This window comes from Hyperolius riggenbachi, chromosome 2 (assembly GCF_040937935.1).
Source record: "Hyperolius riggenbachi isolate aHypRig1 chromosome 2, aHypRig1.pri, whole genome shotgun sequence".
Taxonomy (NCBI): Eukaryota; Metazoa; Chordata; class Amphibia; order Anura; family Hyperoliidae; genus Hyperolius; species Hyperolius riggenbachi.
Genome location: NC_090647.1, coordinates 120,750,312 through 120,775,771, shown reverse-complemented (window position 1 = coordinate 120,775,771; position 25,460 = coordinate 120,750,312). Strand labels below are relative to the sequence as shown.

The window sequence follows — 25,460 nt, the reverse complement described above, 5'->3', positions numbered from 1 at the left end:
CTTGCACCTCTGACACTGTAGTTGCCATTGGCAGATTTTGGTGCGCCGTATAAATTGTTATGTATAGAGTGCTTGGGGGGCCCCATTGTAAAACTTGCATCGGGGCCCACAGCTCCTTAGCTACGCCACTGTTGTGAATTTGCGAACTTTCGCGAACCGCAATAGACTTCAATGGGGAGGCGAACTTTGAAAACTTAAAACATTTATGCTGGCCACAAAGGTGATGGAAAAGATGTTTAAAGGAGTCTAACATCTGAGTTTGTGCATGGGGGAGTGAGATAGATGCCAAAAGTCCCAGGGAAAAATCTGGATTTGATGCAAAGCAGCGTTTTAAGGGCAGAAATCACATTGCATGCTAAATTGGAGGCATAACGTGCTTTAAAACATCTTGCATGTGTATACATCAATCAGGGAGTGTAATTAGAGTACTGCTTCACACTGACACACCAAACTCACTGTGTAATGCAACCGCAAACAGCTGTTTAAGTTGTGACGGCTGTGCTGGACTGGTGCCACCATTGCGAGAGTGCAGGCGATAGCGGTTTTCAAGCCCATATGGTCGCCAGGCTAAGGTAGCTCGATGACAGAACAATAGTGATTGTCCAGCTGATCAAAAATTTGGTCTGTCCACAATGAAGCAACAACCTTATTATCGTTGGTGTGCCCCCCCCCCCCCCCCAAAAAACATTAATATAGCCGGCGGTCATTGCTTCATTGTGATACGCAAGCCCCTTCACAGCGGCAAGGTAATGATCACGAAGGGGAATTGACACATGTACATGCCTTTTGTTTTGTTGTTGCAGCAGCCGCAGTGCAGCCAGAAAAATTAGGCAGGCATGTACACGCACCAGAAAAATTATTACAGCAGCCGCTGCTAGCAGCGACCTTAAAAATTCAGGAATCCGCCTGGAGTCCTGGACCTTGTTGGTGGTGGCGGAGAAGGCAGTGAAGCGGCCTGCAGTCAGAGATGCTGTGTGGAGACCGACTTAGTCATGGGGCAGGAAGTCAAACGGCATGCAGGCAGAGATGCTGTGTGTGGGGACTGACTTAGTCTTCGGGCGGGCAGTAGCCCTCTGGGATCCATGCCTCATTCATTTTGATAAAGGTGAGGTACTGAATACTTTTTTGACTGCCGACTTCTCTTCTCAGTGACAATGACTCCAGCTGCGCTGAAGGTCCTTTCTGACAGGACACTTGAGACAAGGCAAGACAGAAGTTGGATGGCAAATTGGGACAGCTCTGGCCACAGGTCAAGCCTGCGCACCCAGTAGTCCAAGGGTTCATTGCTGCTCACAGTGTCTACATCCACACTTACGGCCAGGTAGTCGGCTACCTGCTTGTCCAGGCGTTGGTGGAGGGTGGATCCGGAAGTGCTAAGGTGAGGCGTTGGACTAAAGAATGTTCGCACGTCCAACATCACCATGAGATCACTGGAGCGGCCTGTCCTTGCCTGCGTGGACATGGGAGAAGGTTTACTGGCAGTGGTACCTTTATTGTGTTGTGCTGTGACATCACCCCTAAACGCATTGTAAAGCATAGTTGCCAGCTTGTTCTGCAAGTGCTGCATCCTTTCTGCCTTCTGGTGATTTGGAAACATCTCCACCACTTTGTGCCTATACCGAGGGTCTAGTAGCATGTCCACCCAGTACAGGTCATTCCCCTTGAGTTTTTTTTTTATACGGGGGTCCCTCAACAGGCTGGACAGCATGAAAAACGCCATGTGCACAAAGTTGGATGCAGACGTACTATTCATCTCCTCTTGCTCTTCCTCAGTGATGTCAGCTAAGTTCTCGCCCTCCCCCAGCCACGAACAATACCTCAGGAAAGTTGAGCAGCACAAGCCCCCTGCGAGACCTGCTGCGGTTTTTCTTCAGACTCATCCTCCTCCTCCAAAACAACACCTTTTTCATCATCTGACGCCTCTTCCCCAAACAACTCTTCCTCCTACTCCTCCTTCCCCCTCTGTGCTGCCGCAGGTGTTGAGGAATCATCTGCTTCTGCTGAGAATTGATCCCACAACTCTTCCTCCCATTCCTGTTCCTGTTCGCGCTCCTCCACAGCTTGATCCACCACTCTACGCATGGCACGCTGTAGGAAGAAGGCATATGGGATCAAGTCGCTGATGGCGCCTTCACTGCAACTCACCAGGTTTGTCACCTCCTCAAACAGCCGCATGAGCCTGCAGGCATTTTGCATCAGTGTCCAGTACTTCGGCCAGAACATCCCCATCTCCCCAGACTGTGTCCTTTGACTGTAGTGAGATACTGTTTGATGGCTTTCTCTTGTTGTAGCAGGCGGTTGAAGATCAGGAGGGTCGAATTCCTGCGAGTCGGGCTATCGCAAATCAAGCGTCTCACCGGCAAGTTGCTTCTCCGCTGAATATCGGCAAAGCGTGCCATGGCCATATAAGACCACCTGAAATGCCCACACACCTTCCTGGACTGCTTCAGGACATCCTGTAAGCCTGGGTACTTGAACACAAATCTCTGAATTACGAGATTGAGCACATGTGCCATGCAGATTACATGTGTCAACTTTCCCATATTTAAAGCCGAAATTAGATTGCTGCCATTGTCACACACCACGTTGCCGATCTTCAGTTGGTGCGGGGTCAGCCACTGATCCACCTGTTTGTTCAGAGCAGCCAGGAGAGCTGCTCCAGTGTGACTCTCCGCTTTGAGGCAAGACATGTCTAAGATGGCAAGACACTTTCGTACCTGACATGCAGTATAGGCCCTGGGCAGCTGGGGCTGTGTAGCTGGAGAGGAGATCGCAGCACCAGTAGCGTTGCGCTGCCACTCAGCCAAGGAGGAGGAGGAGGATGACAGCGAAGAGGATGTAGCAGGAGGAGAGGAGGTGGCAGCAGGCCTGCCTGCAAGCCGTGGAGGTGTCACAACTAGGTCCGCTGCACAGCCATATACTCCCTGCTTGTCAGTGGTCACCAGGTTGACCCATTGGGCTGTGTAAGTACCTGCCCTGACCGTGCTTGGCAGACCAGGCATCCGTGGTCAGATGGACCCTTGATCCAACACTGTGTACCAAAGATGACACCACTTGCCTCTCAACTTCGTGGTACAGTTTGGATATCGCCTTTTTAGAGAAATAATTGCAGCCTGGTATGTTCCACTGCGGTGTCCCAATGGCCAAAAATTTACGGAAGGCCTCAGAGTCCACCAGCTGGTATGGTAACAGCTGACGAGCTAACATTTCTGCCAAGCCAGCTCTCAGACGCCGGGCAAGGGGGTGACTGGTAGAAATTGGCTTCTTCCACTCAAAGATTTCCCTCACGGACACCTGACTGCTGCTGTGGGCAGAGGATCAGGAACCACTCAAGGTGAGAGGCGGAGTGGAGGAGGGTGGCTGTGATTGTGAAGGTGCAAGGAAGAAAGCGGCTGAAGATGCTGCACCTGGAGGAAAAGGAGAAGGAGGGTGGCTTTTTTTTTGTGTGCTACTTTTCCTCTGGTGCTCTTCCCATTGCAGTTTGTGCCTTTTCTGCATGTGCCTTCGTAAGGCAGTTGTCCCTACGTGGGTGTTGGCCTTTCCATGGCTCATTTTTTGGAGGCAGAGAGAACAGATGGCATTGCTCTGATCTAAGGCAGACAAACAAAAAAATGTCCAAACCGCTGAGCCCCCCTGGGGTGATGGCACTATGGTGGCATCAGCAGCTGACGTTGAAGGGCATGTTGGCTGGCTGTCCATAGGTGGCGATACATGGTGCCAGACACTGCCACCAGCTGTTTCTGACGACAAGCTAGGTAGGTGGGTGCACTGAACAACAGGTAGGTATATGCAGTTATGGGTATTACAAATGTGCACCTGTCACACACAAGTACCGTGAACAGGTACAGTGGCTGGTGGTATTAAATAGCACACTGCGTGCGCTCACGTAGGTGGGTGGGTGCACTGAACAACAGGTTGGTATATGCAGTGATGGGTATTACAAATGTGCACCTGTCACACACACGTACCGTGAACAGGTACAGTGACTGGTGGTATTAAATAGGACACTGCGTGTGCTCACGTAGGTGGGTACACTGAAAACCAGGTAGGTATATGCAGTGCTGCTGGGTATTACAAATGTGCACCTGTCACACAAACACACGTACCATGAACAGGTGCAATGACTGGTGGTATTAACAATGCATGCGCTCACGTAGGTAGGTAGGTGGACTAAACAGTGAACAGGTGCAGTCATTGGGATTACAAATGTGCAGCTGCCTGTCACACACACAGGTAGTCACTGAATGTGCTGGGCATGGCAGTGGCACGGTAGGATTTAAGGGGCCAAAGGCCAGCTGCAACTGACTGACAGGGCTGTATATAAATATTATGCAAGTGGGCCACAAACACACAAAAAAAATAGATCACAAGAACAAGATTAGCTCTCAAAAGAGCTGTTGACGGGTGCTTTTTTTTAGCAATAAGAATAAGCAAGGAGCAAGCTTTCAAGCCTACAAGAGCCTAACTAAGCTTTTCCTATGAGAGTCTGCAGCAGCTCTCCCTTCTCTAATTACTGCAGGCACACAAGTGAGTCCAATGCCTGACCCTGCAATTTATAAGGGGGGGGGGCTCCAGGAGGGAGTGTAGCCTGATTGGCTACAATATGCCTGCTGCTGACTGTGATGTAGAGGCTCAAAGTTGACTCTAATGATGTACTATGGGGGCAAATCGAACTTCCGGAAAAGTTCGCGGTTCTCCGCGATCACGAACCCGGGAAGTTCGCCGGGAACTGTTCGGCGGCAAATCGTTCGGGCCATCTCTAGCTGAAGGAAGCCCAAGGAATGTAAGAATTTTTTTGTATTATTCATCTCTGGTACACTTTAAAGGAGTCATCAGGCAAACCCTCCCCCCCCCCATGCGCTCTACTTACCCGGGGCTTCCTCCAGCCCTTTGCAGCTGACATGTCCCACGTTGCAGCTCCGCACTCAGCTGCTGGCCCGGGGTCCCTGCCAGTGCAGATGCTGACCTTCTCTGGTGCGCCTGCGCGAGCGCTGCTGTAACTCAAGTCCATGTTGTCCACGGTGTACTGTGCAGGCGCAGTAGTTCTGTGCCTGTGCAGTACACTGCGGACAACTTGGGCTTGATTGACAGCGGCGGTCATGCAGGCACAGTAGAGTCGATCTCGAGGTCGGCCTCTGCACTGGCGGAGACCCCGAGCAGGCGGCTGAGCATGAAGCTGCGGCGTGGGACATGTCAGCTGCAAGGGGCAGGTAAGAAGAGCGGGGGTGGGGGGTTGCCTGATGACTCCTTTAAGCGCTCTGTTTGCCATATTTGACGCAGATCCACAGCCACAATAGAATCCAGAGAAGAGAAGGCCCTTGTTTCTTGTTCTTTTTGCAAATAGATGTTTAATACTTACATTCCAAGTCTCCAAACAGATGAATTAAGATGTGGATTGCCACTTTACGGTAATTATGCTAGGCAATAAATTCACTGTAGAATATAATCACCCCTTTAAAAATACTATTTCATTTTTTAAATAAGTGATCAATTATTTGGTAATCTGTTACACCATACTATATGAATCTACTGATAATGTCTGTATATACCTTTATTTTAAAGTGGTCTACAGATCATAGAATTATGAGCATAACAAGTGATGAGCAGTGTTGCTCACAAATTTTCGCCATAGTCATTTTCACATCAAAAATGGCATTTTCAATTTTGAGAAGATTTGCACGAAAATAAATAGTATTTTCGCAATATGGTAAAAAAAACCTGTTTATTTTAGCACAACATTTTTTCTTTATCTTTAGTGTAAGAATAAGCAAAAAATGCCCCAAAATCTCAAACTTATTACAAAATGATTTTCGATGGCATTTTCACTTGAAAGCTGAATTTAAAGGATACCCGGGGTGATGTGTGACATGATGAGATAGACATGTGTATGTACAGTGCCTAGCACACAAATAACTATGCTGTGTTCCTTTTTTACTTTCTCTGCAGTTCCTGTTTGGGTCAGGACTGGGTCAGATTACAGTGTGTGAGTGTGACCCTCACTGATAAGAAATTACAACTTTAAAACACTTCCCTTGCAGAAAATGGTTTCTGAGAGCAGGAAAAGGGTTAAAAAGGGTCAATAGTTCATAGATTTTAGCTCAGGCATACTTCAGTGATTGTGTCATTGAGCAAAAACAATAAAACAGTAAAAACTTAAAAAGTAGATTTAAATATAAAATAAAACTGTGGAATATCTTAAAAAGTCAGTTTTAGGAGAAGGAAAATAGATACAATTGTTTATATCATTAGTTTATTTTCACCTTTAGTGTCCTTTCAGATTATTTTTGGTGATGAGTTATCTGTGTGTATTCCAAGTTCCCTTTTGAGTGTTTGTATGTTTTGCCCCGAGTCAGTAGTGTTCATGAATATATTCTTAAAAATTCTTCTATCTTTACTGGTGAAATCATTACGAAAACGCTAACTCAGATTTCTTTTACTTATTATATTTATTTGGAAATTTTAAATTTGAGCATCCACTGCACATTCATTTCACTTATCAACTCTACTCTCTTAGATCACATGTTAGTGATCAGAAATCAATAAAATCAGAAGATATGGATGAAATAGCACCTCTGAAGTACCTGTATCATTAAATATCATTAAAACTACTCTATAGTGATAATACATTAAACACAGCCCTTTATGGAGCACTGACTGCACTTACCGGCCACAAATTGTTGTAATATAAGTTGCTGCCCACCTTCCCCTTACCTGCTTATCTGCTAGTACTAGCAATGATGAAGTTGTCTGGATGTGATATCATGTCACAAGCAAGGCCGGATTTATACTTTTTCCATCCCCAGGCCAAGTTTCTTGAAGCTTCCCTTCCATGTGCAGCCCCCTCTCCTATTCTTTGTGTAGCCACCTCTTCTATGTCTAACATTCATGTACAACAGCCTCCTTCAGTTCTATACAGGTTCCTTCGGCAGCAGCTTCCTAGTTCCATGTCCAGCCGCCCCTTGGCCAGCTGCCACCCAAGACCTGGGCCTTGGTGGCCTTTCCAGATGGAATCTGTTTGAAGGGGAAGGTCGGTGGAGGAAGCTACTACTGCTCTGTGTGACCATGCTGATAGTTGACTGTGCAATGAAATTGACACACCGCATTGTATTAATATGGAATAGGTGACTTACAGTCCTGACTGGGAGTAAAGTCACTGCCTTACATGGAGCTGTGTTTAGTTTATTTACTTTATCATCATTACAAATTTACAACGTTCCTTTACGTCTAAGCCCCAATTGGCAATCACTTAACTTATACCTGAAATGGCCTACAGTTATGCTATATGCAGTTGGTCACAGATTACCATTGTGATCTAGTAATAAAATAATAAGTCCACAGGTAATAGTGTAACTATGACCTCCACAAATGCTGCCATTATTACAGAAGAATACTGGAAGACACAGTACCATAAATAAGGTCTACATGTACGTGTCCATGTAAGGCTTAGCAGCGGTTTTCCTGCGGGGTTGTGTCTTCCAAATGTATACAGAAAGCACAAAAGCATAAATCCTTATGCCTCATGCCTCAATGCACAAACGCAGAATAGTGCATTACAGAATTTCGTCCATGTGCCTCTTTTACATTGATCCTAAAAAATGCAACCATTTAGAAGTTACATGCAAAATATAAACCCTTATAGTTGTTCCAATTGGCAGTGCCCTTACTTTGTTTGTTTTTTTTGTCACAAAAAAAACAACATGCTATACAATGCTAAAATGCAAAACTTCCGGCAACAGTAGTTTTATAATCCAAAAATATACCTGTCCACTTTGCAACTATAATCCCAAAAATACTAGCCCAGTTCACAATCATATTTCCAAAAATACCAGGTAGTCGATTTCACAATTATAATTCTAAAAATACCAGTCTACTTTGCAATTATAATTCTAAAAATATTAGCTCAGTTCACAGATAGAATCCCCAAAATACCAGGCAGTACAATACATTCACAATCATAATTAATACTATAATCACAGAAATACCATCCTGGTTCACAATTATCTCAAAAATGCCAGTCCAGTTTACAATTGTAATATTATAATCCCCCAAATCCCAGGCCAGTTCACAATTGATACAAGGCAGCCCAGTTCCAAATTATAATCCCATTATAAGCCTAGTTCACAAAGAGCCCTGCTGGAATGTACACACAGAGGCCATGGAGAAACGTTTTCTTGTCTTCTGAGGAGTTTAAACTACTGGGTAAGCTGTGGCGATGTACTTCCTGCCGTTTCCATAGGTGCTCTTGGTCCATTGGTAAGTCTGAATGGAAATGTTGTGTCCATCCATGCTGAGTGTACACCTGAAGAAAGAGGAAAGACAGTTAAAACGCTGCCATTTACTATTGTTGTCTCAGGCATAAAATACAAATATTGGGGGAGTGGAGATGCCTTCATTTCAAGTCTAATTATGTGCAGGACACAAACGAAAACTAAAGTGACCCATACACTGATAGATTACTGCCATTGATAAACGGCCGATTCGACCGCTCTGACCGAATTGGTTAAAAATCGAAGCATGATCGATCGATCAACTGATCCATCAATTTCCGACCAATTTCTATTGATTTGCTCAATCAGTCCGGGCAGAAAATCTAGGTCGATTGGCTGCTGGCAGCAGACCGATGGCCCATAGGGTTGCATTGGATCGAATGGTGCAACACTGCATTTCGATCGATTTTCAATAGATTTAATTCTGAAATCTATTGGAAATCTGTTCCTGGTGTGTGGCACACATCAGATAGATTCCTGTCAGATTCGACCTGACAGGCATCTGACAGGAAACTATCTGATGGTCGAATCTGCTGCAAATCTATAAGTGTATAGGCACAATGAATTGTGTTTCTAGTACAGCCAAGAAATGAGCATTAGTAGCAAATAAAAAAAGTTTCATGTTGTGTTCCAGTATAGGAAGAGTTAAAAAAAAAGTCAGTTATATGCAAAAGAGCGTATCTGAGCGCTTCCACCAATTGGGCTGAATCCAGTCCTGTTTTCTGAATCACATAGCCAGCCAAGAAAAAGGGAGAGGCGGTTTGAGATAAGGTTCACTGGAAAAGTTCAAAGGGTCATTATTTCTGCTTTGTTTTATAACTTAAAAGAGAGTGTGGTTTCTAAACTGCAAATATGACAGAATGATGCAATGTTACAAAAGAAAGCTATATAAATCCAAAAATAAAAATATGAGACTCTTTTCTTTGCTACTGATGTTCTATTCGTTATCCGTACTACACATACAATTCTTTATATCATAAGTTTGTTTTTGTCGTTTTGCTTTAATGTACTTGAACTGAATGCTGCTTTGCTTCACTATACTTCACTACACAAATTCTTTAGTAAATCGCACCAACCCTGAGAGCATCTTGAAATCTCAAACATCTTACCAGAGAGAATGTCCGCAAAGCTAAAAATACCAAGGTGGGCTCTTGCCGTGCAGACACTTGTCTATACCTTTCAATTGATGCACTTGTCTCATACACTTCAAGGACCTGAGAGCCCAGGTATAGGCCATGCAGGCATTTCCTGGAAACGTCTGCCACACAGACAACAGGATGGTACAGGTTCTGGGAGCGCTTTCAATGGGGTAAGAGAAACAGGCCAATGCTATTTACTGAATACACTCACGTTACATCCCTAGAAAAAGCTTATATGTATCACAAGTGATATCTGTAGATGGATGATCCATCCAAGCAGTGAGGGGACCTCCCCCCCTGTAAATCTGCTACATTTATATGGCTTTTCTTTTAAAGAGACTCTGAAGCGAGAATAAATCTCGCTTCAGAGCTCATAGTTAGCAGGGGCATGTGTGCTCCTGCTAAACCGTCGCTATCGCGCCGCTAAACGGGGGTCCCTTCACCCCCAAATCCCCCCCCCGCAAGACTTGGTCGTAGATTTGGTCGCTCCTGGAGGCAGGGCTAACGGCTGCAGCCCTGCCTCCAGTCGCGTCTATCAGCGGCGCATCGCCGCCTCTCCCCCGCCCCTCTCAGTGAAGGAAGACTGAGAGGGGCGGGGGAGAGGCGGAGATACGCGCTGATAGACGCGCGTGGGGCAGGGCTGCAGCGGTTAGCCCTGCCCCAACCAGGAAGCGCTCCCCCGCTGCACCGAGGGGATTTGGGGGTGAAGGGACCCCCGTTAAGCCGGGATAGCGGCGTTTTAGCAGGGGCACACGTGCCCCTGCTATCTATGAGGTCTGAAGCGAGATTTATTCTCGATTCAGACTCTCTTTAAATAAAGGCTTTGCACTTTCCTTTCATTGTTCAGAGGCTGTTCACCTGAATGAACTATGGAGAGTAAACTATAGCTAGTAGGTGTAATGCGGAGTAATATTTCAGTAGATAAGATAAGCATGTACAGACCACGCTATAGAGCAGGCTTTCTCAACCAGGGTTCCTTGAGCACTCTGCAGGGGTTCCTTGGCATTTTCCCCCATCATGGTGGAAGTATATAGAGTACACTATAATAGGTAGTACTGTAATAAAAAGCACTAAATTAGGGGCTCAGGAGGCAGTATAATGAGTGGCAGTGTAATGGGGGTAGTGAAATAAACAGCCACACATACTTTTAAAGACCATGCCTACTGCAAAATAAATGCGGGGGTTCCTCGAGATCAAAACATTGTTTGCAGGCGTTCCTTGAGATCCAAAAGCTATTTGCAGGGTTCCTCCAGGGTAAAAAGGTTGGGAAAAGCTGCTATAGAGGTTATATTAAGTAATGGTGATCAAGGCCGGATTTATACTTTTTCTGCTCCTAGGACAAGGATGTTGGGGCTCCCTGTCCAATCCCCATTTCATGTGTTACATTCCTCGAGCTGCAACCCCTTTCTTTCATGAACCGCTCCCTTGGGCATCAGTTTCCCTCTTCCTGTGTTGCTCCTCATTTGCAGCCTTGTCTTGCATATGTAGCAACCCCTATTTCACACCCAAGCGCCCTCTTGAGCTGCAGCCGCCCAAGGCCCGAGCCTCTCTGTCCTTTTTAGAAATTCGGCCCTGATGGTGATGCTCTGCTTCTTAATACATGACTGTGGTTATTATTATTACTATTCATTGCAATCATTTACAAAAGCAACATTTTCTCCTGCGTTCTGAAATGAGGCGAGTTAAACATAACACATGCATGAGTGCATTATTATTATGCATCCACAGAGTTCCGCCTAGTAAATCTGAGTTTCCTACAAGTTTGTTGGAATTCAAAAAATTGACATTGAAGCTAATGGCGCTGACTCTTACATGCAAAGCCCCCATACTTTGAATCATCACCAAATTTGCTAAGGAGCTTAGCGCCTCTTTGCACAGCACAGAGGCACTAAGCTGCTTATCAGACCTGCATGAGTTCTATGCTCCCTTTATAGCCTGATGAAGCGGGATATACCTGCGAAATGCGTTGCATCTATTTGGAGTATGTAAATAAACACATTTTTGCTGAATATTAATCAATAGCATCTTGTGTCTGCTTCGAGGGGGTGAGTCCACCGCTACCTCCTCCTTTTTAACAATTGTAGTTTTTTTTATCCTTCTGGCGCCTCTGTTCACCTGCACGTTACCTGAGTCCACCCCTGGTGGAGGGGATTTGACCCCTTTCTTCAGATCTACAGAGAGCGACTTTTGAATCCTGAGTGGGGACAAGTCTAATTCTCCCCACCTGCCTACATAGTGGTTGCCTAGATGGTAACCCTGGTTTGTGAGTATTATTTTATACTTATACTACCCATTCATACCCACATTTACAGTACATACTACACCATACCGGGCTCTCAGTGTCTCCCTTTACATCACCAAATTTGTTAGGTATGTTAGGGCCAATAGTAGGAACAAGTCAAATGTTATTTTTTCAAAAAGAGCTTATAGTTACTCATAAAAATAATTGTAAAAGTTCAAAGGAAAAATGATTTTCAAAACTTCCTAAAAAGACATTTAAGAAAAATGGGCTACGTGTGGTCTGCCCTCTAAAGCCTCAGTAACCCCTTGTCAACCATGCAGGCTGCTATAGCTGGAATTCAGAGCACAGACCGAGAGGGTTGTAAACTTAAGTGGAATTCCTTTTTTTGGCTCCTGCAGATCTGGATTAAAGCGGACCTGAACTCAGAACTTCCTCTCTGCTCTAAAAGATACCCAAAAGCATAATAACCTTTACAGAAAAACATTTCTTTGTTACAGCTGATACAAATCCTGCAATAAATCTGCAGTGCGTCTATGTCCTGCTTTCATGGAAGCAGACATAGGGTTAACATCCTGTGTTTACAATTTAGCCGCTCTGCTGTGGCTGCCGAGATTCCTGAGCTGACACAACTGAGAGATTAAATGACACTTCTGATTAGTCACAGACGAGGGGAAATGAAACAGGCTAAACTCTCTAAATGCATGGTGGATTTTTCTATGTTTTCTTTCTGTCCTGTGTAAGAGTGCAGGTCCACTTTAAGATATAATGGGACCCTCTCTAGGTGGCAGGTGGGCCCCTTCACACCCACTAGTCCCCAAGCACTCGCCTAGGTTGCCTAGAGGATGATCCCGCTCTGGTCTCCTATATTCCACCACATTTTAAAATTGCATTTTTACTGTATATGTCAAGAACAGTTATTGGGATACTTACTTTTTACCAGGACGGGCAATAAAGCACAAGGTATACATTGCAAGTTCAAACTCAGGGCTTGAACCAATGAACTGGGAGCCAACTTCTTTCAAAAAGCCATCCCAGTGAAACTGCTTCCCCAGCACATCAGGATAGCTTGTCCACTGTAATCACAGAAAAACACATCACATCCTGGTTACTTATAAACTCAGTGCATTTCCTTATTATGAATCACATGACACATATGGCTGTCTTGCAATCAGTTTTGTTCTATCACTTTGCATTATAAAAGGGAGTAAATGATCGGTCATTTTGACAAATCTCTGATGGGAAGGGTAATATATTTAGCAGATAACTGGAGGGTGGAGGTTGTCGTGGGTGACCTGCAGTCAGCCCCCGCATCTGGCTGGCGATGTTTTATTGTGTCAATGAACATTGTGAGCTTAACTCAATTTGGCCATCCAAACAACCACATCTGAAGTGTCAACAAGGCAGGACGGCATCAGCCTATAATTGAATTGTGCCCCAGCCATTCAGGACTAAATCTAATTGCCGTGTTTGCTCCACTGCTGCTTCTTGGGACTCAGGGATAGTTTTTTTTTAAATATGGGGACTTCCAGCAGGGTAAACGTGGGGATAGGCTGCTCCGCATGACCTGCTGACAGGACAGGACACATTGCTGATCTGAAAATGTAAATCAGCATCTCATCTGTGTTTCATGAGTGTCACAGGTGCACTGTGCATCTGAATGGGCCCCTGTCCACTGCAATGACTTACATGCTACCTTTCATAGACATAGCCATATAAGAAAAGAAATGCTTTGAGGTAGAGTAAATAAATTGTAAAGAAAACATATGTTTACTGCTGAAAATGTAAGAATGCTCTGCAACGTGCTGAAGTAAAATAAAAAAAAAAACAATAAGAAAAACAAAAACACAGCATTTCAAAAGTTGTAACTCTAGCTACGTATATAAAAGATATAATCCTATTGATCTTATGAACCAGGCAGCCATCTACCCATACATGTTAAAAGCCTTAAAGAGACACTGAAGCGAAAATGATGATATTATGATTTGTATGTGTAGTACAGCTAAGAAATAAAACATTAAGATCAGATACATCAGTCTAATTGTTTCCAGTACAGGAAGAGTTGAGAAACTCCAGTTGTTATCTCTATGCAAACAAGCCATTAAGCTCTCCGACTAAGTTAGTGGTGGAGAGGGCTGTTATCTGACTTTTATTATCTCAACTGTAAGGCCCCGTTCACACTTGCGTTTTGGCAAGTAAACGGACCGGATCCTGATCGGATCCTGATCGGATCCTGACCTGATCCTGATCAGAACCGTACGGTTCCGATCCGGATCCGGTCCGTTTGTATCAGGCATGCATCAGGCTGCCATCCGGATCCGTGGGCAAAAAATAGTTAAATATAAATAAAAAAGTGTTCGGGTCAGCAGAAGGTGCACCTGGTGCACGTGTACAATCAGGTTGCTCCGCTGTAGGCATCACCTCCACCTCCGATATTCTGCCAAACAGCTCCAGCACGTCTGTCACTGCTGCTCCACTCCAGACATGCTTGGCCCATGTGTCCCCATCCGAAATGGCCGCTTGGATACGCATAGGAAGTGGGGTAGAACGTCAGGTTTTTGTAGGCAGTGTGTTCTGTGCCTTCCGTTTCCCATTGGTTTCTGTGTTCCTGATGGTGCTGTCAGGCTCAGGTCAGGCTCCGGTCAGGATGCGTGGGCCGGAGATCCGGACACAAAAAATAGCGCATGTTGGAAAAGAGTCCGGAGTCCGGATCCGGTCCGGCTCCGTACTGTACGGAACGTACGTATGTGAACGTCCGCATAGCCTTTGCATTGCTATGCGGAACGTACGTTCCGTTTGTACAGTATGCGGTCCGGATCAGATCCGGAAAATCCGGATAGCGAACGCTAATGTGAACCGGGCCTTAGTGAACTGTTTACTTTTTCTCTGCTAGAGGAGAGGTCATTACTTCACAGACTGCTCTGAAAGAATCATTTTGAATGCTGAGTGTTGTGTAATCTGCACATATTATAGAATAATGCAATGTTAGAAAAAACACTATATACCTGAAAATAAAAGTATGAGAATATTTTCTTTGCTGCTAATCTTCTAGTAATTATTCATAGTACACAACCAATTCATTATATCATATTTTTTTTTCCGCTTCAGTGTCTCTTTAACTCCTATCAGCTGCAGTAGTAAGGTGATGCCAGTGTAGAGATAAATAGGATAAGATGTTTGATCAATAGTGCAAAGGCACGACAAAGCCGGCACATGCTCTTTAGCTGTCCAGTTTCCGGGAGTAAGCACCTTCCTGGGATAATTAGAGGAACAGCTTAAAGTGGATCCGAGGTGAACTTTTACTCATTGCATAATTGTGTTCCTTTCCTATTGTTTATAGGGCATTCCTCAAGCCAAATTGTAACGATTGGTGTCAGCAAGAACAGATTTTTTGATTATTGGTGATTTGCAGTATCACCAATAATACAGATACTATACCTGATTATGTGGTGATCTGCAGAATCACCAATAATGCACGTATAGCGAGACACAGGTCAACCAGATGTAAAGATAGGTGTTTGGTGCAACAGTAATACAGATAGAGATACCAACTCCCCCAGAGGAGCTGGTAGAGGGAGATATCTATATAGAACACAGGGATCAGCACTCCAGCAAGCTGGAGATGCAGATGAACTAGTAATCAGTTCACCCGAGGAGTAGGTGGTGCACAGTAAGACAACATATACTGATCACCCGTGGAGCAGGTGATTCAGACTGTACTGCAGCAGGTGATCACCTGAAGGGCAGGAGATCAAGACTGTACTGCAGCTCCTAATCACCTGAGGAACAGGTGATGAGGACAGCACCGTACTTTACTAGTCACCTGAGGAGCAGGTGATTAAGATTGTACTGCAGCTACTGGTCACCTGAGGAGCAGGTGATTAAGCTGTACAGAGAATCCCTCACCATGGACTAGGCTCACTGGTGAGGGCAGGAGAGTCAGACAAGCAGATTCGACAACACACGGACAGATACGGTACAAAGACAGGAGGCTTAAATCAGAGTAGTGTTCATTCTGAGTCGGCAACAGGATCAGATAAGCAGAAGCACAGAATCAGTAAGCAGAAGAGTAGTCAAGGCTAGCAGAAGGTTATAACAAATAATACAATTCAATTAGTACTTTAGCTATCAACAGAATCTGACTAAGTGTGAATCCCCAGCTCCTGCTGGTTCTAGCACACTTTGGGATCTGACTAAGGTCTGAGTGCTAACACGTAGCATTTGCAACAGCAGATGAGGAGCTACTGACAGGCAGGTCCTATATATACTGAGAGCGCCCTACAGCGCCGCCCCAGTCACTCAGCCAATCAGGAGCACTGCTGGAGTCAGCTGACCGGCCGATCAGCTGACTCCCCTTCTATTCGCATAAAGGTCCTGTCGCCTGGGGCGCGCGCGCGTAGCCCTCAGTCTATGTACAACTGAAGGAGCAGGCAAAACTCCACCATGTAACTGCGCGGCGGAGGCCGCCAGGTGAGACGCGGACACAGCCGCCATGCCGCTCACCGCTGCGGCGGCATCTCCGCTATCTATTACACAAATACTTTTTTTGTTTTTGTTTTAATACTCTAATTCCCTATGAACTAAACAAGCCACACCCACAGGTTTTAAGAGAGCCTTGGCAGTAGCAAGGGCTCATGGGAGCTCAGTCTGGGCAGGAGGCGGGGGAGGTGTTACTAGCCATGGATTTCAGAGGCAGAGGGGAGGAGGGAGGAGGAGGGGGGGATTAGGTTTTTTTCACAGGCTGAGTGCTCAAGATGCAGATAAGCCTGCCTCTGTGTAATGTTTACAAACAACATGGCTGCTGTCATTGTATCACAGGAAGAAATAATAATATTCTATTAAAGCTGTTTGCAGGCAGCTAGATTTGCTGTCTAAACTTTAGATATGATATATAGACAAGTTACTTGTTATAGCTAGTTTTTCATCTCGCAACCGCTTTAAAGTAAATGGGAATTAAAAAACACACCATCCAGATAAGTATCTGAGGAGAGGGAAGGCTCTGGGTCCTATAGAGCCTTCCCGCTCTTCTCTCGGTCCCCTTTACAGCGCTGGTTTCCCCGGTAGCAGTATTCGACCAATTGGTCAAATACTGCTTTCTGCCACCAAAGGAGACTTCATAAGTCTCCGGGAGCCCAAGTGCTCCCGAAGACGTGCAGTTTGGTACTGTGCTTCCGCTAGCGTTCTCTCTTGCACGCTCACACACGCGCAGTATGGAGCTGCCCATCATCGGGAGCACTCAGGCTCCTGAAGACATCTGAAGCCTCTTTCAACCTATTTTTAACATTGAGTCTCAGGCAACCAGAAAGCACACTTATTTGGCATCATCTGATTCCGGTCGGTGCCGCCGAGGCTGTAATGTATTCCATTATTTTACCTCAGGTCTAAGTGCATGTGATTCCTCAAGAATGAAAGAAATAAACTCACCGGCCCATCATAATTGTAATTGTAATAGTTCAGCATCCCTTTCTTCTCCAGGAAATAAAACCTGACCCAGCTGTGGAATCCAGACACTATGCCCTTCTTTACCTCACCTGAGAATACAATGACAGATTATTACAAACATATTGTTGAATTTACACAATGAACTTTTTTGACAGATTTACTGGCAGATTAATTTTCCCATCATTTTTCTGATCAATTTTTCCGAACGATTTCCATTCACTTCTATGAGAAAATCGATCAGAAACACAATTTAAATCAGATCAGACCTGTTATCTATCGAGCCATCTGTCTGCCAAAAAACTCATGGTGTATTACCAGCTTTAGGCAAGATTGCAGACACATACACACTGTGTAGTTTTTACTATTGCATTGGTATTATTATTCTATTACTAGCCTGTGACTGAGCGTTTATTCAGCTGTTTTGTACGCATTAGCTTTTGTTTTCTGGAGGACTGTTGTTGCTGCTGACACATCCCCTACACCTTAGGCCTGATATACACTGATCGATTTTACGATCACTACTGAACAAAATCAATCCTGTTATCATTCGGGAGCTGATCAGACCTGAAGAAAATTATTGATTTGACCCAACAATCTGCTGGGAAATTGCAAGATGTGTACCAGGCTTTAAAGTGGACACACACCATACAATAAAATGATAAATGTTTAAGGCAATTCGATAAAAAACGATCAGTTGTCCCAAAAAATTGAAAGCTTGTTTTTTCATTTGTTCAAGAAATTTGATTACATTTTCAATTTTTATTTGATTAAATAAGAACAGGAGAGGTGGATTTTTCTGATCAATTTCTATGAAAATTGTATGGTGTGTGGTTGATTGTCAATTACTTGATGTACAGACCAAAGTAATTTTTTTGTATCTGGGGCTTCCTCCAGCCCCATCCGCACGGATTGCTCCCCTGCCGCCGTCCTCAGCCTTCTCCCGCTCTGGTACTGGGTCCCGTAACTTTGGCATTCGTAGCCCGTCGGACGCATGCGCAGTGCACTCTCTCCGTCTCTCTCCGGCGGAGAATAGTGCTGCACAGGCGCAATACTATTCTCCGCCGGAGAGAGAGACAAAGGTAGCACACTGCGTGTGCATCAAACTGGCCATGATTGGATGAAGTTACAGGACCCAGTACCAGAGCTGGAGAAGGCTGAGGACGGCGGCGGGGGAGAAATCCGTGCGGATGGGGCTGGAGGAAGCCCCAGGTATGTATAAAACTTTGACTGATATTCGTCTCTGGTTATTTTGCTGTTGCATATCTTTTAAAGCAGAGAGAAGGTTCTGAGTTCAGGTCAGCTGTAAGACAGTGTTGCTTTACTACCGGTACCTTTACAGCAAAGTCTCCAGACCACATGGCTAGTATCTAGGCCCTGGTGTTCTTTATAAAGATCTTATCTTTTTCACACAGCAGGGAAAAAATACCTTTCTTGGCCTTAGTTTGTTCGTAAAATCAGCAGCTGGAACAGCTGAAGCATTACACAAATGTGCTGTATGAACCGGTGATACTGAATATTTTGCCAATGAAAACAATAAAGTAAATACTTAAATAATAGAGAATTTATAGAATGTTGTTTACGAAATAAATATAATAATGGTAAAAAAAAAAAAATTACCTAACCCGATGTGCTAAAATAAAATGTAGCAATAATTTAAAACAGCTCCCATATAGTAGAGTTAAAACAACTAGAAGACACACAAATTAATTTAACTTTTTGTAAATGTCCCCATTGTGTGTATTGTGGTTTGCCAGTATTGATGCAAATACGTCCTTTTATATTTTGCTATTGTTTGCTTAAAAAATGTATTTCTTTTGCAAAAATTAGAATGTTCATCAGAATATATTGACCGGAGAAGAAACATTTTCACTAAATGTAAAAATGTGTGTCTCAAAAATCCATTATATTTTTCATGCAAAAATCCCTATGAGACAAATTGAGATGACCCCTAGGTGGCAGTGTGACGCATGAATCTCAAACCAAGGATTTCAGGGCTTTTGCTGAGAATCTGATCTTTATATCTGCAGGAGCTCAGCTGCTGAGACCAAGAAGTTACCCTCACCTAAACTAAAGTAACTCAAAAACTAGCTAGCCAATCAGCACCAGGGTTGTTCTTCTTTATTGTCAGTTGTAAGGCAACAGATTTATTTGTTTTCAGATTCAGAACTAGAATTATATTTTCACGGGGAATTACCCTTTGATCCTGTAGATAAAAGTACCTACAAGACACAGAACATTTATATTGCGCTTTTCTCCTGATGGATTCAAAGCACCAGAGCTGCAGCCACATGGGGGCGCGCTCAATAGGCAGTAGCAGGGTAGGAAGTCTTGCCTAAGGACTCCTCACTGAATAGGAGCTGGCTTACTGAACAGGAAGAGCAGAGATTCAAACCCAGGTCTCCTGTGTCAAACCAGTACACTATGCAGCCCCTGCTACATGAAGATGCCTCTTCACTGCCCAGGGGCGTGACTAGACCCAAAGATCAATGGAACGTGCCCCTGAACTAATCTGGGGTGCCCCGAATGTCCCCCAGGCAGAGTCAGCTGTGGTGCTTCAATGGCGGGCATGCTGGGTGCTGTGGTGCCTCTGTGTGGGCATAGTGGGTGTTGGGGTACCATGCTGGGCGCTGTGATGCCTTTATGAGGGCATACAGGGAGCTGTGGTTCTTCTATGGGGCATGCTGGGGGTTGTGGTGCCTCAATTGGAGGCCCGTGGGAGCATGGGAGGGGTCCACTAGATGGTCAGGGAATGCATTGGATAACTGCCAGATAACCTGGTGACAGGCCAGCCCGCCCAGCAGAAAGCCAGACCAGCCATTATAGAAGCCAGTTATGTTTAAATGGAACTGCCTCTTTATGTGATATGCTACATTTTAGTTTTTTTTTTTTTTGTATTGATGCAGACGGGGCTTCATCCAACATTTTGCTGGGCAGGCCTACTTAGACCGCTGTTAAGTTCATGTGAATTTGGCTCCACCCATGAACACACCCACATTTTGGTGCTTGGCCACACCCATTTTCCGGCTGGAGTGCCCTAAATTGCCCCGGATCTCTTAGGATCCTAGTAACGCCCCTGTCACTGCCCATGCTGAGCATTGACAAGAGTCCGTTCGGTGCATGGAAACAGGTGACAGGCGCTGAATTCAGCCTCCCGTGTGAAAGAGGGCTTAAAGCAATGCCTTTGGTCCACTGCTTTAGGAGTCCTTTAGGAGTCCTTGAGAATGTTTAGGGTTAGGCATCACCAGAGTGTGTTAGGCACCACCGAGGGTTTTTTGGCATAGGCAGTGGAGGGTTCTGTGTGAGAGTAGGGTTATGTTTAGCTATAGTAAAATATTGGTAACAATTACCAATATTTTACTAACAAAAACTAACACGTTAAATAGTGGAGTATCTGTAAATTTTACCGATATTCTACTATCGGCACTGTTCCTGTGCCCTATTTTCCATGGCGCCCAAAATTCAGGTACGCGGCATTGAGTATTGGGAGGAGTATGGCTTTTAAACAACCAACTTATGTTGGTTGTTTAAAAGCCATATGTGACATTCCTGCCAGCCTTGAGCAGGACATTTATTATGCCTTTTTGAAGTGTAAGTAGAAACATTAATCTTTATTTCCTTTATTTTCTGGACAGCTGGACAAGTTTTAAAAATAAGCACACTTACCAACAAATACATGCTCAAACCCACTGGAATCTTTTACTCCGGCGGACCTAGAGTAGAGTCCAAACCACATATTCTGCAGGTCATCCAAAAATTCCTCTTCCGCCTGGTACATGCCTACATAGATGAGAAGCATATTTATAATTACACATCTGGCACAGAATACTGTCATATTACATTTGGCTTAAAGTGGAAAAACTTCCAAAACTTTTAAAGCTTTAGATAGAATTAGGATAGGTTAACATCTGTCAGGATTTTGCTGCTTCCTGTGTTATATTTGAGATTTCTCTTCACTTTTTGTGCCAAGGATTTCACAGGAAGAAAGTGGAAATCTCCCTTTAGAAAAGGGAGGTCATGCTTTTTAGCTGTTTTGGTGACATTTTCTAAACCACTTCCAGCCTTAAAGAGAACCCGAGGTGTGTTTAAAGAATGTTATCTGCATACAGAGGCTGGATTTGCCTATACAGCCCAGCCTCTGTTGCTATCCCAAACCCCACTAAGGTCCCCCTGCACTCTGCAATCCCTCATAAATCACAGCCGTGCTGTGAGGCTGTGTTTACCTCTGTATTGTCAGTCTCAGCTGCTCCCCCGCCTCCTGCATAGCTCCGGTCCCTGCCCCCATCCCTTCCCTCCAATCAGCAGGGAGGGAAGGGATGCAGGCAGGGAGTGGAGTTCTGCAGGAGGCGGGGAGAGCAGCAGACTGACACTATAGAGATAAACACAGCCAGCTCTGACAAGCTGTTTGTCAGTAGTGTTGGGCGAACAGTGTTCGCCACTGTTTGGGTTCTGCAGAACATCACCCTGTTCGGGTGATGTTCGAGTTTGGCCGAACACCTGGTGGTGTTCGGCCAAACTGTTCGGGTTCGCCCGAACTGCTGAATGCCCGGCCGAACAGGGCCCCTGTTTGGCCGAACAGGGCCCTGTTCGGCCAAATACGGCCCCCCTATGGGGTCGCAGGCATAAGGGGGGAGCATGCCCCGATCGCGGGGGGGTCGGAAATTCCCCCCACCCCCTCCGCTAGCGCTCCCCCCTCTGCCCGCTTCCCCATACAAAAGTTTGACGAAAGTAAAATAGTACCGGTGGTGGTGGCTGGCTGCTGCAGTGGCTGGCTGGCACTATGAAGTGACTGAGGAGGAGGAGTCGGAGTAGGACGCGTTGAGGGAGGCCGGGCAGCGGGCGGTTCAGCGGTAGTACCCTTGTAATACTTCCGCCCTTTCTCTGACCTCATGTCCTCTGCGTGATGACGCATACGAGGGTACGCGTGACGCGTACCCTCGTATGCAGAGGATGTGAGGTCAGAGAAAGGGAGGAAGTACCACAAGGGTACTACCGCTGAACCGCCCGCTGCCCGGCCTCCCTCAACGCGTCCTACTCCGACTCCTCCTCCTCAGTCACTTCATAGTGCCAGCCAGCCACTGCAGCAGCCAGCCACCACCACCGGTACTATTTTACTTTCGTCAAACTTTTGTATGGGGAAGCGGGCAGAGGGGGGAGCGCTAGCGGAGGGGGTGGGGGGAATTTCCGACCCCCTCGCGATCGGGGCATGCTCCCCCCTTATGCCTGTGACTCCATAGGGCCCCCAAAAGCGGGATGTTCGGGGAGTTCGGGGTTCGGCCCGAACATGCCGAACATCGCGGCCATGTTCGGCGAACGTTCCCGAACCCGAACATCCAGGTGTTCGCCCAACACTATTTGTCAGCAGCATGGCTGTGATTTATGAGGGATTGCAGAGTGCAGGGGGACCTTAGGGGGGTTTGGGATAGCAACAGAGGCTGGGCTGTATAGGCAGATCCAGCCTCTGTATGTAGATAATATTCTTCAAACCCACCTCGGGTTCTCTTTAAAGCAGAACTGAAGAATTAAAAAAAAAACTTACCTGGGGCTTTTCGACTTACAAGTCGGCAGTAACTAAACTAGCTGGCAGCGGGAGAACGGAGGATCATGGAGGACTGCCGCGGGACAGGAAGGCTGCAAGGGGCTGGCAGAAGACACAGGTAAGTGAAACACTTTGGTTTTTTTAATACTTCAGTTCAGCTTTAAGGCAGGAAGTGGTTTAGAAAATGTCACCAAAACAGCTAAAAAGCGTGACTTCCCTTTTTTTTTGTATTCTTCAGTTCCATTTTTATGTCAACTGCTATAGGGGCAGTCACAGGAAGTGAGGTCAAATATTGGCACGCAGACAGCAATAAGGACCTTATATGGTTTATAATTCTTCTTCACACTATCCAAAGCTAGGCAAAAAGAAAAAAAAGATTTAGCCCTTTAGCAGCCAATTTATTGCAAGTGGTCACGGTCAGTTCCTTTGCTTCTAATTAATACTACTGTAATGTGTATTTATGGCCACTTGTCACTAGGGGGCAGTGTAAGACAATAACAGAGGAATTTTGCTATCAGTTTCTATATTTTCTGCTAGTAGATCAAAGCATTCCAAGAATTTATAGCACAACATGTTCTACCGACTGAGGTCAAAAGCAATACACTATTGAAGCTGCTAATGGGTTAACATCAGTCAGCAAAGTTTTGCATTAATTGAGCACATACATAAGCACCTTTTCATAATAAGCACATACATTAATGTTCCTTGAACTGCTGAGTGGTTCATCAAACCCTTAAAGCCACCACAAACATGTGACTTAGGAACTGGGGATCAACTGGGGATAGTTTAATGGTTAAGGGCTTTGCCTCTGATGTAGGGGACCTGAGTTCAAATCTCGGCTCTTCCTATTCAGTAAGCCAGAACCTATTCAGTAAGGAGTTCTTTGGGCAAGACTCCCTAACACTGCTACTGCCTACTGAGTGCGCTCTAGTGGCTGCCTCGCAAGCGCTTTGAGTCCAACAGGAGAAAAGCGCTATACAAAAAAAGGAATTCTTATTATTGTTACACACACTAGAAATAGAGTAGAGCTGTGCTCTTGTTATGCAAAATAAACTCCCTTTAGCTCACAACTAGGGATGCTCATTTGGATTCCGCAAAATTTAAATTTCTGATTGGAAATTGGATTTCTGCACTATTGCCACTCTGTAATTTTAAGCCCAAGCACAGAACTCAGAAGCATTGGAACAGTCAGAGAAAGCAGAATTTTTCCATGAAAATAGGATTACCGTGCTAGTTGTATATATAGCAATCATAAGACTCTACTACCAAGTTTCCCCGAGTCTAATGACTGAAAATGACAAAAAAAATGACTCCACAGAAATTGGAAATCAAAGTCTGTAAAGTCGGTTATTGGCATAAGCTGAAATTGGCATTTTTTCAGATTTGGAAATTTCTGACCATTCTCTGCTCACAACTTAGTGCGGTGTGTAATTTAAAATCAAAGACTCAGCAACAGCACTTCCCTTTAGAGAGGCCCACACCCAGCAGAAGTGGAGGCAGAAACAGAAGGGTGACAAAGCCTCTGACTCAGTTTCCAGAGATCTTTTCCTACTAGTGTTGACGCTTTTGAATGCTTTGGATCAAAACCTGAATCTGTACAATATGTGGACTGCAGCACGTAGGTAACTCACCCTTGTCACCACATCTGGCCTTTGAGCTACACGCCACATTCCAGCTCTCCGATCCTTCCTCCTCCACAGCCAGAAGGAGGAAGTATCAAAGATCTTGGAATAAAAGACTGACTGTGAGGATCCACGTGGCTTCCTGCACAGGCAGGCAGCCTTTTGACCACTGTTCAGGTCTGCATTCTGCAGGTCTCTGGAAGAGAGACCTTTTGTCAGTTGTGCAGCTTGCTGCTGAGGAATTTGCATACGTTTGTCATGCAGATTGCCTAGCCACATCCTTTGTGGGCTTGCTCTATAAAGAGCTATGTTTCCCACAGTAAGTTGCTGGTCATAAGAGTTAGTTCCTGTGTAACACTCGCCTGGAGTGTCAGCCTTGCTCTTTGTTGAAGATTAGCCTAGAGTAATTCCTGGAACTGCACTAGGCAGTTTCCCTAGTGCAGTTAGGATTACATATCTGTTTTGTTTGTCTGTTGCGATTGTCCTGTCCCAGCGGTGGTCGACAGGAAATCGTTCTGTGTGTCTGGGTGCTAACCGGAACAGCGGTTGTTACTGGTAGCCCCTTCTGATCTGTTTGCCTGGATCGCACTCGCCTTGCGCTAGTGCTGTGGATCCTATCTCTCGTTTATTCCTGCTTTTGTGTATCTGTCTTGTCTGCTATGAACGCTTGCTGGAGGCTCGGTGAGGTAACCGTTAAGCAAGCGCTCGCGTCCTATGTTTCATGTTTGTCTGTCCGTGGTTAGTTAGGCGTGCTTGTCTCTGTTGTGCTTATCACGCGGGGACCGTGCATAAGTGCGTGCACTGTTGCGAATGAGTGCGGTGTTCGCGTTTAGCTAGCGTTTGTTATTTTCCTTATCTTCTCTTTGTATTATTTGCTGTGCCTTTGCTACTCTTGTGCTCTGCCTTGCTGTAGCCTTGTTTCACCTCTGGCAATCGCCTCTCTCGCAATTGCGTTCCTGCTTCCTATCTGCTGTTGTGTATGCACCGTCGCGGGTTGGCGACTAGTTTGGTGCACACACATACAATCTGTTGCTTTGCTCTCTCTCCTTCAGGGCTATCTTGCCCTGCGTTTCTTCCCTTCGTGCAATTCCTGTCTGGCGTGTGTGAAAGGGCAGAGGAGCTGTTCCTCTGCACTCCACAGCTCCCCCTGTCGACAGGAATTTCCCTCTACAGGTGCATTGCACCTTTTGCTGGGTTCCCGCAAATTATACGCTT

At 45.3% G+C, this 25,460-nt stretch overlaps 1 protein-coding gene across 1 annotated transcript in view; it reads right to left on the bottom strand.

Annotated features, from left to right (window-relative positions):
* Positions 1-6,427: 6,427 nt before the first annotated feature.
* ENDOU (endonuclease, poly(U) specific) overlaps positions 6,428-25,460 on the bottom strand; it is a 69,020-nt gene continuing 49,987 nt past the window's right edge. Inside the window, exons 8-11 of the mRNA XM_068267301.1 lie at positions 20,751-20,864; positions 17,070-17,176; positions 12,579-12,721; positions 6,428-8,299 (exon numbers count right to left, since the gene is read on the bottom strand). Of these exons, the coding sequence (XP_068123402.1) occupies positions 8,188-8,299; positions 12,579-12,721; positions 17,070-17,176; positions 20,751-20,864 (476 nt within the window). The 3' untranslated portion in view covers positions 6,428-8,187. The remainder of the gene's footprint in view (positions 8,300-12,578; positions 12,722-17,069; positions 17,177-20,750; positions 20,865-25,460) is intronic.